Here is a 13,713-nt window from a genome sequence, read left to right on the forward strand (position 1 = left end):
ATGTTACCACCTCCTCTGAAATGATTGCCCTAGTGTATTTTGTTTTGTTGCAGTTTGATGAAGAATTGTTCTTCCTCTGAGGAATATTATAAGAAATTTCCTTCAGGGACTAGGTCCCAGAAGCCAGTGAATGAAATAAAAACACCTGTTTCCTTCAACACATATTGCGCTTTTAGCTAGGAGATAGAACTATTCTTCTTAAACAAGGTAGGTTATAAATGAATGACTTAAATCCCCAACCATCTCCCACTGAAGTCCATGGGTGTTGTGCCCCAGTCTGCAATGGGAGCAAGATCATGTCACTGGTTTCTTCATTTGAATTTTCCATACATGGGCAGAGAATCTTAATGTGTGTCTGAGCACAGGGGTTGTGTCTGTGTTTCTATCTATCTATCTATTCATGTCTGAATCTATCATTCTGAATACAACTAGTTAAACGGCGGTCTCTTTTATCTGAATTTTTCTCAAAACTTCCTCCTCATAATGTATGCTTCTTTAATTGCTTTCATGTTCTCATGTATACTAATGGAGTGTCCAGATGCCTTGAAGAGCTCAGAAAATATCACTCAACTGCCAGCAACAAGCATCTATACAGACCTTATTCCTAATGGTGAGTAAATTGCTACATTTATTTAGAGCCGCTCAAAATGTCAGACATTAAATAAAGAAATAAATCCAAATCCCTTCTGAAAAATATGGTTATATCAATATTGATGTTTTCCATGAGAAAACATTGATGTTGCTGACAATTTTTCAATTTTCCATTCGATTTCATGTGGACTCTTCTGAATTGAAATTAAGGTTTTCACTATTTCAACTTTTCGTATAGATTCAGGGTGAAAACAAATATTGGAATATTGGAATTTCCCATGAGATGGAAATTCCATTTTCCAGCCAGCTCTGCATGTACTGCAATGGTCGTGCTGAGGAAAGTACTCACAAACATGAATAGAGGTTCCCCAAATTAGATCTTAAGAGAGGCAGAAGAATTTCAACCTCTTCTCCAAGGCTCCCTATTTAGAGAAAAACATTCTCTTTTATTTTAAATTGTGTACTCTGCATAGTGTGCACTACAGTGTGCTTTGGTTGTTGGATTTAATTTTCTCTATTTCATTGAATGTGTGTGAGTGTTTGAGTGTGTTCAATTTCCAGGAGAATGGTTTTGTAGTTATGGCAGAGTTTCAGGTATCAGGTATGCTGACTCGCTATGTAAACCCAGTCTCTTCACCCCTATCATTCCCCCAATCATTCCCAGTTTCCCCCTTTGTAGCTCACTATTATTTGATGTGTTGCTTTGAGTGCCACATATTGAACATGCTAAGCGTATGCAAAATACAATATTTGTTATTGCTCATTTTTATTTCGACGCTATCATTTCACTGTCATGCCTTTTATTAGGAAGTTCCTTGTCAACAAATAACCTAGAAGTAAAACATCTGTGGAAATCGTCTTTTCGTACATTGTAGGATCTTCTTTCTTGTAAAATTCTTTATAGCAAGGTGATTAGACAAAGATCCTTCACTGGTGTAAAGCAGTATAACTCTTTTTATACCCATGAAGCTGTTAAGATTTACACCAGCAAAGGAACTGGCCCTAGCTCTTCTTTTGTATGTTGAGAGAAACCAATGCATTTCAAATGCAGTGATGATAAGGGCAGGAATGATTTAAATTGTTCTCTAATATTTAGGGAAGAATAACTTTTAATAGTACACAAAAGGCCAAAATCCCCCATTGTTTTCAGCATTTATCATGCTTCTCATTCTTCAAAGGGCTTCAATCATGTTGGGCTCAGCAGCACCAGTTTACTCATGTGAGTAGTCCTCACTTATGTGAATTGTAACTGCAGTTGGAATAAGAATTTGTATAAGAATTCCTGTGATTAAGATCCGAATGAGATCAGAATTTGCTCTCATTTGAGAAATCTCCTTTGATAAGTGTGGCTGTAGAAAGAAAGAAAGAAAGAAAGAAAGAAAGAAAGAAAGAAAGAAAGAAAGAAAGAAAGAAAGAAAGAAAGAAAGATTGATCCCTTTTTGAATTTTCATGTAGACAGAAAAGAAATGTGTTTGAAGAGGAAGAACAGAACCTCTGATATTGGAAACTGGTATACCTCCATTGCTGGTATAAACTGATGTAGCTCCTTTAGCATAAATTTATCAGATCCCCATCTGTTGTAAATCAGTTGTATTTCCACTGGTGTCAAAGTGGTCATTGTGATGGGTTGCCCTCCCATCCAGGGGTGCCACCTGATATACTGGGGTAACACTCAGCCCACCTGTTCCACCAGTCTGGGCTCCCTTACAGTGTTCTGCTGAGCCAGGTGACCTCAAGCCTCCTCCAGCACACACGCAGGTAGGGCCCCGCCCAGCTGTGGAACGAAACAGACACTGAAATCAGAACTGCATGGGAAGGGTTCAGCTAGGGAATTGCCCAGCACTCAAGTGCACCCCCCCCCCCGAAGTGTAAACCCAAAATTGAGAGAAAACAGAGAACTGTACAGCATAAGTTCATTGAAATTCACCCCCTCCCTAGATGCAGAGGAAGATATGCACAGCTTTTTGACACCCCCCCCCCCAGTTATGAATTCCACAAACTGGTTTTAGAGAAATCATAATCAAGTTTATTAACTACAAAAGATTTTAAGTGATTATGAGGGATAGCAAACAGATCAAAGCAGATTATTAAGGACTATTTAGAAAAAGCTGGACATGCACAAGTCCATGAGTCCAGATCTAATGCATCCGAGGGTGCTGAGGGAATTGGCTGATGTGATTGCAGAGCAATTGGCCATTATCTTTGAAAATTCATGGAGATCGGGGGGAGGTCCCGGACGATTGAAAAAAGCCAAATATAGTGCCCATCTTTTAAAAAAGGGAAGAAGGAGAATCCAGAGAATTACAGACTGATCAGTCTCACCTCAGTCCCTGGAAAAATCATGGAGCAGCTCCTTAAGGAATCCATTTTGAAGCACTTGGAGGAGAGAAAGGTGATCAGGAACAGTCAACTACCTGAAGAGGGGTCCAAAGATGATGGAGTTGGCTGTTCTCAGTGATGGCAGATGACAGAACAAGGAGCAATGGTCTCAAATTGCAGTGGGGGAGGTCTAGGTTGGATATTGGGAAACACTATTTCACTTGGAGGGTAGTGAAGCACTGGAATGGGTTACCTAGGGAGGTGGTGGATTCTCCCTCCTTAGAGGTTTTTAAGGCTCGACTTGACAAAGCCCTGGCTGTGATGATTTAATTGGTGTTGGTCCTGCTTTGAGCAGGGGGTTAGACTAGATAACCTCCTGAGGTCTCTTCCAATCCTAATCTTCTATGATTCTATGATTAGCCAACAAATAAAACAAAAACACAATATAAGCTTAATATACTAAAGAAACTGGTTACAAGTAGTAATTTCTCACCCTAAATGTTGATTTAGGCAGATTGCAGAGGTTTTTGAAAGCAGCTGCTCTTGCTTGCAGTTTAAAACTCCAGGTATTTCTTTCACAGGTCAGACACCTTATCAGCCTGGGCTCAGTCCTTATCCTCCCCTTCATCTTTGTTCCTTAGATGTTTCCAGCAGTCATCCTGGGCGGGGATTCAGTGAAGAATGAACCCTGATTATCTCACTCCCCTCCCTTAAATAAGATTTACATATGGCAGGAATCCTTTGTCTTTCAGTGTGATTCCCATCCCCCTCAGTGGAAAAATACTGGTGTTTTATCATGGAAACCAGTACCAGGTGACTTGAACACATGACCCTGTAGTGTCAAAGCAGCCATAAGTCAGAGGCAGTTTGTACCATCACTGGAAAGCTTCCCAGGAAGGTGAGAGATTAGCATCTTCAAAGACCTATTGTTCTTCCTAATGGTCCATAGACTTGTTCCCAGCTAGCCGGCCAGACTGATTGCATTCTGTCTGGTGGGCATTCCCCAGGTGCAAACACTTTTGTAGTACAGATGTATAGTAAGTATTGCTAACTTTAGATACAACAATGATACATGCATGCAAATAAGCTAATCATATTCAGTAAATCATAACCTTTCTAATGATACCCCACATAATCCTAATGTATTTTATGTAAAATAGGTTATGACACAATCATATCATACTATTACTATGAAAAATATGGGAAGCAGTGTCACAGTTATATCTCCAGCTGATCTACATTGTCATAGCTTGATTGATATCAATGCAGCTACACCAGTTTACACTCGATGATGATTGGGCCCAGTTACATATAGAACTGCAGCAGGTTTTTGTCTGAAGCATCCCAACACATAGGAAACCAGTATGAATTGTATGATTCACATGCACATATATGGTATTCTTCAGATTCAGCTCCAGTGTCTCTCTCTTTGTCACCCCAGCAGATGACATATTCTGAGAGAGAGCCGGATGAGAACCAGACCATTTCTGATGTGTTCATCCTGGTGGGGTTTTCGTACCTTACCAGACTCCAAATCCTTCTGTTTCTGGTGTTTCTGGTCACCTACCTGGTCACCCTGGTGGGGAACCTGCTCATTATCCTCCTTATAAAGCTAAACCCATCACTTCATACCCCCATGTATTTCTTCCTGCTAAACCTGTCCTTCTTGGAAATCTGCTACACCACCAGTGTGGTCCCTCAGCTGCTGGCTCACCTTCTGGTGGAGCAAAAGACCATCTCCATTGCGGGCTGCACTGCCCAGATGTATGTCTTCACCATCCTGGGCCTCACAGAATGCTGCCTCCTAGCAGCCATGGCGTACGACCGCTACATAACCATATGCAACCCGTTGCACTACAGAACCATCATGAGTGCTCGGGTGTGTGCACAGCTCGCGGCTGCTTCATGGACCATCGGCATCTCGGTGGAAGTAGCTCAGACCACTTGGATCTTCAGCCTGCCCTTCTGTGGCTCCAACCGCATCCACCACTTCTTCTGTGACATCCCACCAGTGGTGAAGATGGCATGCACGGACACATCCAAAAATGAATTTGTGGTCTTGGCTGTGTCGGTGCTGTTCATCATGAGCCCTTTCCTGCTGATAACCCTGTCCTACATCTACATTATCTCCACCATCCTCAAGCTGCCGTCGGCAGAGGGAAGGCGTAAAGCCTTCTCCACCTGTTCCTCCCACCTCATGGTGGTGACTTTGTTCTATGGAGCGGCCCTTTTCACCTACCTGAGGCCCAAGTCTATCTTCGCCCCAGAGAGTGATCAAATGATTTCCCTCATGTACACAGTTGTGACCCCAGTGTTGAACCCCATAATATACACGTTGAGGAACAAAGAGGTGAAGGGAGCCTTTAGAAAAACAATAGAAAAGAGCATCTTTTCACACAACCGGAGAAATCAGAGAATGAAAGATATAGTTAGTTAAAACAGGGGGAATGAGGGAAATTCATAAACATTTTGTTGAATTTCTCCCGATGACCCTCACTTTTTTAATTGGAATTTTGCCATTTGAAAAACTTTGACCTGTTCTAAACCTGTTTGGAAAATGGGAAGAGAACCTTTTTTTAAACTAAACTAAATAAATAAATAAATAAAACTTTCGTCAAACTTTTGATAGTCAGAACCTTTTGACCAGATGTAAAGATCATTGAAAAATCAAATGAGACTCTTTAGTCAAAGTAGTATCCTGATTTTACATCTTCAAAATTTGAGATGTCAAAGTAAAAAAAAAAAAAAAATCTTAACGTAAGAAATATTTAATAAAATGTTCACCTTGGTTTGTTGAAATTTCACCAAAATTTTAATACTTGAATAATTCCAACCAGCTCTACAGAAAAGTCCATTTAGGCTTCCCCTTTTCCTGCTCTGGCTGTCCAGTGCAGCATTTTATGTTTTAGGTTGGGTTGGGGTTTTTTGACTGTGAAATGCATTTTGCCAGTGCTCCCTCTAGCCTAATTTTAAATAACATGCCTCAGCTCTTATGCAGGCTTCCTATATAAGACACTGATAGATTTTTCAATGCCTATGCTGATCAGGTCACACAACAACTCTGGGAGAAGGCTCTTTCTTGACTTCCATGGCATTTTTTACTAGCAGATCAGATTGTAAGATTATGGTGTATATCATAGATTCATTGATTTTAAGGTAATAAGGGACCATTTTGATCATCTAGTGTGATATCAGCAATTTCCAGGGAAGTCCAACATTGCCAGTTTAGCCTGGAGCTGGAGCACACTCTGTGGGGATGGATAGAAGCTCTAAGCCCGGAACTCTAAGAAGCATCTATTGAGCATGTGGAAACTGAGATTTTCCCAAATGCTCATAACTTGGCCAAGTCTGGGTGCTGTTTCATGGAACCAGCAAAAGGTGCATCCCTGACACCAGGGTGGCCCCCTTCATATTTAATTTCTCTGCTTCAATGCCTACCGGTGCTAGAGTGTCAGAAAAGAGAATTCTTCCCCTTTGTTAACACGGGGGAACCAATGTATTTTCCCATAATCTCTCCCTTGGAATTGACTGAACTTTTTTTTTGTGGAACTCTTAAGAAAATTTCCTACTGAGGCAGACACCCAACATGAAAAATTTCAGCCCAAATGGTTAAAGTTTTAGGAAGTTATAAGGAATTAAAAACGGGGTCTTGTAATGCAAAGTATTGGGTAACCTCATTTATAGGGTTTTCTCCCACTGGCACCTATAATATATCTTGTCTGGAGTCTATCTAGATTCATAGATTCTAAGGCCAGAAAGAACCAGAGTGATAATCTAGTCTGATCTCCGGTATAACATAGGCCATAGAACTTCCCCAAAATAATTCCTAGAGCATAACTTTTAGAAAAAAAACATCCAGTCTTGATTGGATCCACCACGTACCTCAGTAATTTTTTCCAATGGTTAATTAAAAAAGTACAATTTATTTCGAGCCTGAATTTGTTTAGCTTCAACTTCCAGCTATTTGGTAGACAAGCCCCAAGTATTTTCAAGTAATATCATCTTCCCCATGTCTTCCATATTTTTTTTTGTTCTGTGTTTAATTAAGCTATAGATCATAAACTGCTCAGAGAATGATTTCGTTCCCTTATGTTTGATATAAATTTCCATGTATGGTGCAATAATGTAGAAGAAAGAAAGAAAGAAAGAAAGAAAGAAAGAAAGAAAGAAAGAAAGAAAGAAAGAAAGAAAGAAAGAAGTTTGTTTGTAATTGACAATAAAATAATTCAAGTATTTTTGTCTTTAAGGAAAGAATTTTTATCACCCAAAGGCAGTTGAAATGTTCTGTAAATAAAAAGTAACTTGATCAAGTACAATTATTTATTGTTTGTCTCTTCAGGACCAAAACAAAATATTTGGTGGTCTAGAAAACAAATTAACAACATAAGCAAGCAGCATAGCATTTAAGGCCAGAAGGGACCATCAAATCATCTAGTCTGACCTCCAGTATATCACTGGCCACTACCACCACCCAGCACCTCACACCCATCCAACAAGTTAAATTAAACCATATTATTTTTGCCTTTCCTTTGGACCTGAAGGGAAAGAGCCTGAGGTTCCAAGAAACTTGTTCAAATAATAGATGGTTTTAAGGGTCAAATCTGATATTTTCAAAGCCAGCTAAGGGATTTGAACAATCAAATGGAAACTCAGGGTATGTCTACACTACGAAATTAGGTCGAATTTATAGAAGCCGGTTTTATAGAAATCGGTTGTATACAGCCGATTGTGTGTGTCCCCACATAAAATGCTCTAAGTGCTCTAGTCGGTGGACCGCGTCCACAGTACCGAGGCTAGCGTCGACTTCCGGAGCATTGCACTATGGGTAGCTATCCCACAGTTCCCGCAGTCTCCACCGCCCATTGGAATTCTGGGTTGAGATCTCAATGCCTGAATGATGCAAAACAGTGTCGCGGGGGGTTCTGGGTACATGTCATCAGGCCCCTCCCCCTCCGTCAGAGCACCGGCAGACAATAGATTCACGCCTTTTTACCTGGGTTACCTGTGCAGACAACATACCATGGCAAGCATGGAGCCCGCTCAGCTCAGCTCACCGTCACCATATGTCATCTGGGTGCCGGCAGACGTGGTACTGCATTGCTACACAGCAGCAGCAGCTAACTGCCTTTTGGTGGTAGACGGTGCAGCATGACTGGTAACCGTGGGGCTGGCAGCCGTAGGGCTGCATTGCACCAGTCCCTTGCCTTTTGGTAGAAGATGGTATATTACGACTGGTATCCATCGTCATCGTATTGCAGTGGCTGTCAATCATGGGCACCTGGGCAGACATGCTCAGTCCTATCGAATTGTCTTGATGATGATGGCTATCAGTCGTAGTATGCTATTTTCTGCCAATCGCCCAGTATTTTCTGCTAAGCACCCAGAAGAGGCCGAGGGCGATCTGGGTGCTGGCAGACGTGGGGCTGGCAGATGTGGGGCTGCATTGCTACACAGCAGCAGCCCCTTGCCTTTTGGTAGAAGATGGTATATTACGACTGGTATCCATCGTCATCGTACTGCAGTGGCTATCAGTCATGCTGCACCGTTGGCTGCCAGCTTAAGATGTAAAAAATAGATTTGTTCTGTATTCATTAGCTTCCCCCTCCCTCCGTGAAATCAATGGCCTGCTAAACCCAGGGTTTTGAGTTCAATCTTTGTGGGGAGGCCATTCTGTGTGACAGTTGTTTGTGTTTCTCCCTGATGCACAACCACCTTTGTTGATTTTAATTCCCTGTACCTGTACGCCATGTCGTCACTCGCCCCTCCCTCCCTCCCTCCCTCCCTACTTCCCCTGGTCCATCAGATACTAGTTTCGCACCTTTTTTCAGACCAAGCACCATAGCTAGCACTGGGATCATGGAGCCCGCTCAGATCACCGCGGCAATTATGAGCACTATGAACACCACGTGCATTGTCCTGGAGTATATGCAGAGCCAAGACATGCCAAAGCAAAACCAGAACCAGCCGAGGAGGCGATTGCAGTGCGGCAATGAGAGTGATGAGGAAATTGACATGGACATAGACCTCTCACAAGGCACAGGCCCCAGCCATGTGGAAATCATGGTGTTACTGGGGCAGGTTCCTGTTGTGGAATGCTGATTCTGGGCACGGGAAAAAAGCACAGACTGGTGGGACCGCATCGTGTTGCAGGTGTGGGACGATTCCCAGTGGCTGCGAAACTTTCGCATGCGTAAGGGCACTTTCATGGAACTTTGTGACTTGCTTTCCCCTGCCCTGAAGCACCAGAATACCAGGATGAGAGCAGCCCTCACAGTTGAGAAGCGAGTGGCGATAGCCCTGTGGAAGCTTGCAACGCCAGACAGCTACCGGTCAGTCGGGAATCAATTTGGAGTGGGCAAATCTACTGTGGGGGCTGCTGTGATCCAAGTTGCCAGGGCAATGAGAGACCTGGTGATATCAAGGGTAGTGACTCTGGGAAAGGTGCAGGCCATAGTGGATGGCTTTGCTGCAATGGGGTTCCCAAACTGTGGTGGGGCCATAGACGGAACCCATATCCCTATCTTGGCACCGGAGCACCAAGCCACCAAGTACATAAACCACAAGGGGTACTTTTCAATGCTGCTGCAAGCCCTGGTGGATCACAAGGGATGTTTCACCAACATCAACGTGGGATGGCCGGGAAAGGTACATGATGCTCGCGTCTTCAGGCACTCTGCTCTCTTTCGAAAGCTGGAGGAAGGGACTTTCTTCCCGGACCAGAAAGTAACCGTTGGGGATGTTGAAATGCCTATCGTGATCCTTGGGGATCCAGCCTACCCCTTAATGCCATGGCTCATGAAGCCGTACACAGGCAGCCTGGACAGGAGTCAGGACCTGTTCAACTACAGGCTGAGCAAGTGCCGAATGGTGGTGGAATGTGCATTTGGACGTTTAAAAGCGCGCTGGCGCAGCTTACTGACTCACTCAGACCTCAGCGAAAAGAATATCCCCATTGTTATTGCTGCTTGCTGTGCGCTCCACAATATCTGTGAGAGTAAGGGGGAGACATTTATGGCAGGGTGGGAGGTTGAGGCAAATCGCCTGGCCGCTGATTACGCTCAGCCAGACACCAGGGCGGTTAGAGGAGCATAGCAGGGCGCGGTGCGCATCAGAGAAGCTTTGAAAACGAGCTTTGTGACTGGCCAGGCTACGGTGTGAAACTTCTGTTTGTTTCTCCTTGATGAACCCTTCACCCCCCCCACCCGGTTCACTCTACTTCCCTGTAAACCAACCACCCCACCCTCCCCTCCCCCCTTCGAGCACCGCTTGCAGAGGCAATAAAGTCATTGTTACTTCACATTCATGCATTCTTTATTAATTCATCACACAACTAGGGGGATAACTGCCAAGGTAGCCCGGGATGGGTGGGGGAGGAGGGAAGGAAAAGGACACACTGCAGTTTAAAACTTTAACTCTTATTGAAGGCCAGCCTTCTGATGCTTGGGCAATCATCTGGGGTGGAGTGACTGGGTGGCCGGAGGCCCACCCACCGTGTTCTTGGGCGTCTGGGTGAGGAGGCTATGGAACTTGGGGAGGAGGGCTGTTGGTTACACAGGGGCTGTAGCAGCGGTCTCTGCTCCTGCTGCCTTTCCTGCAGCTCAACCATACGCTGGAGCATATCAGTTTGATGCTCCAGCAGCCGGAGCACCGACTCTTGCCTTCTGTCTGCAAGCTGACGCCACCTATCATCTTCAGCCTGCCACTTGCTCTGTTCATCCCGCGATTCAGCCCACCACCTCTCCTCTCGTTCATATTGTGCTTTTCTGTAGTCTGACATTGACTGCCTCCACGCATTCTGCTGTGCTCTGTCAGCGTGGGAGGACATCTGGAGCTCTGTGAACATATCATCCCGCGTCCTCCGTTTTCTCTTTCTAATCTTCACTAGCCTCTGTGAAGGAGAAACATTTGCAGCTGGTGGAGGAGAAGGGAGAGGTGGTTAAAAAAGACACATTTTAGTGAACAATGGGTACACTCTTTCACGTTAAATGTTGCTGTTCACATTACACAGCACATGTGCTTTCGTTAAAAGGTTGCATTTTTCCTCTTATATTGAGGGCCTGCCGGTTTGGTGTGAGAGATCACTCACGCAGTGCCAGGCAACAGATTTTGGCTTGCAGGCAGCCATGGTAAGCCACAGTCTTTTGGCTTTTTTAACCTTCTTAACATGTGGGAATGGTTTCAAACAGCAGCGCCCTCATTTCCCAGATCAAGCACCCATTGGGTTGGCCATTTAAAATGGGTTTGCAATGTAAAAGGAGGGGCTGCGGTTTCAGGGTTAACATGCAGCACAAAACCAACTAATCCCCCTCCCCCCCCACACACACCCAATTCTCTGGGATGATCACTTAACCCCTCCCCCCACCGCGTGGCTAACAGCGGGGAACATTTCTGTTCAGCAGAGCAGGAACGGGCACCTCTGAATGTCCCCTTAATAAAATCGCCCCATTTCAACCAGGTGACCGTGAATGATATCACTCTCCTGAGGATAACAAAGAGCGATAAGGAATAGATGTTGTCTGCATGCCAGCAAACACCGGGACCATACGCTACAATGCTTTGTTATGCAATGATTCCAGACTACGTGCTACTGGCCTGGCGTGGTAAAGTGTCCTACCATGGCGGACGGGATAAGGCAGCCCTCCCCAGAAACCTTTTGCAAAGGCTTTGGGAGTACATGAAGGAGAGCTTTCTGGAGATGTCCCTGGAGGATTTCCGCTCCATCCCCATACACGTTAACAGACTTTTCCAGTAGCTGTACTGGCCACGATTGCGAGGGCAAATTAATCATTAATCATTAAACACGCTTGCTTTTAAACCATGTGTAATATTTACAAAGGTACACTCACCAGAGGTCCCCTGTGTGCCCTCAGGGTCTGGGAGCACGCCTTGGGTGAGTTCGGGGGTTACTGGTTCCAGGTCCAGGGTGATAAATATATCCTGGCTGTTGGGGAAACCGGTTTCTCCGCTTCCTTGCTGCTGTGAGCTATCTACATTATCTCCATCCTCATCTTCCTCGTACCCCGAACCCGCTTCCCTGTGTGTTTCTCCAGTGAGGGAGTCATAGCACACGGTTGGGGTAGTGGTGGCTGCACCCCCTAGAATGTCATGCAGCTCCTCGTAGAAGCGGCATGTTTGCGGCTCTGCCCCGGACCTTCCGTTTGCTTCTCTGGCTTTGTGGTAGGCTTGCCGTAGCTCCTTAATCTTCACACGGCACTGCTGTGCGTCCCTGTTATGGCCTCTGTCCTTCATGGCCTTGGAGACCTTTTCTAATATTTTGCCATTTCGTTTACTGATTCAGAGTTCAGCTAGCACTGATTCATCTCCCCATATGGCTAGCAGATCCCGTACCTCCCGTTCGGTCCATGATGGAGCTCTTTTGCGATCCTGGGACTCCATCACTACGTGGTCACCTGTGCTCTCCACGCTGAGCAAACAGGAAATGAAATTCAAACGTTCGCGGGCCTTTTCCTGTCTACCTGGTCAGTGCATCTGAGTTGAGAGTGCTGTCCAGAGCGGTCACAATGAAGCACTGTGGGATAGCTCCCGGAGGCCAATAACGTCGAATTCCATCCACACTACCCCAATTCCGACCCGCTAAGGCCTATTTTATCGCTAATCCCCTCGTCGGAGGTGGAGTAAAGAAACCGGTTTAAAGGGCCCTTTAAGTCGAAAGAAAGGGCTTCGTCGTGTGAACGTGTCCAGGCTTAATTCGATTTAATGCTGCTAAAGTTGACCTAAACTCATAGTGTAGACCAGGCCTCAGTGCCCAGGTTGCCTAAGGATGCAAATAAGCACCTTGTAGGATTTTCAAAGCACCTAACCAGATCTAGGACCAGATTTTTAAATGCATTCAAATATACAGAAAGGTTTTTAGTGAGGTGGGCTTTAGTCATCTGAATGATTTTGAAAAATCCCATTAATAGTCTATCTGCATTTTAAGTGCCTATGGGCCGTAATCTTTAATGGTATGTAGGTGCCTAATGATCACATAGGTGGTTAGAGGGATTTTCAACAGTACCTAGCACCTAGATCTCATTTAATTGAAATAATGTGATGTCTAACCTCCTTAGGAACCTTTCTAAATCCCATTAGGTGCATATCTGCATCCGTAGGCACCGAAATACTTTTGAAAAACTGGTCTTTAGGGTCAGACCAAGTACTCACTAAAGTCAATAGAAAGACACCTGATGAGCATTGGATTTGGCTCTTAAGTGATGCATTGTGGTGACCATCTGCATTTGGGGGGGGGTGTAGTTCAAGGGAGCACAATGGTAAGAGCTCAGAGCTCAGCTATGCTGCCATAATGTATTGTGTAGACGCTACCCAGAAGAAACCACAGTAATGGAAGGAGTTCTTCTGTCAGTGTCATAAGTCCACTTCCCCGAGCAATGGTAGCTAGGTTGATGGAAGAATGTTCCCCCCCTTCTCCAACCACCAGGTTTTCCCCTCTGCGTCCTCTTCTTCCTGTACCAGGGGCAGGGGGGAGCTCTACAGGGGAATCTTTCCCCCTCTTTTAGGTCAATTCCATGGTTTGCTGTGTGCGGTTCCTTCATCCTCCACCCCCAGAAATTACATTGTGTGTGTGGGGGTGGGTGGGTGCGGGCATGGTGGTGTGTAGATGGTGCCACAGATCCACCACAACCCACAGGTCCTCACATCATTCACAGCCCTGTGGGTGTTCCCCTGTTTTTCCCTGTTTCCTTTCCATCAGGAGCTCGGCGTTGGTCCTGGCCCTCTCCTGGACACTTAGGGCTTCCTGTCCTGCAAGCTCGTCCAATGGGGCCTGGGTCTCTTCCTCTGGGG

The 13,713-nt window shown here is 45.0% G+C and overlaps 1 protein-coding gene across 1 annotated transcript; it reads left to right on the top strand.

The window, feature by feature from the left end:
* Nucleotides 1–4,354: 4,354 nt before the first annotated feature.
* LOC135886272 (olfactory receptor 10A4-like) lies at nt 4,355–5,347 on the top strand. Its single transcript, XM_065414094.1, has one exon. The coding sequence runs from the start codon at nt 4,355–4,357 to the stop codon at nt 5,345–5,347; it is 993 nt and encodes a 330-aa protein (XP_065270166.1).
* Nucleotides 5,348–13,713: the final 8,366 nt, after the last annotated feature.

The sequence above is a fragment of the Emys orbicularis genome, chromosome 12 (assembly GCF_028017835.1).
Source record: "Emys orbicularis isolate rEmyOrb1 chromosome 12, rEmyOrb1.hap1, whole genome shotgun sequence".
In the NCBI taxonomy this organism is placed as follows: Eukaryota; Metazoa; Chordata; order Testudines; family Emydidae; genus Emys; species Emys orbicularis.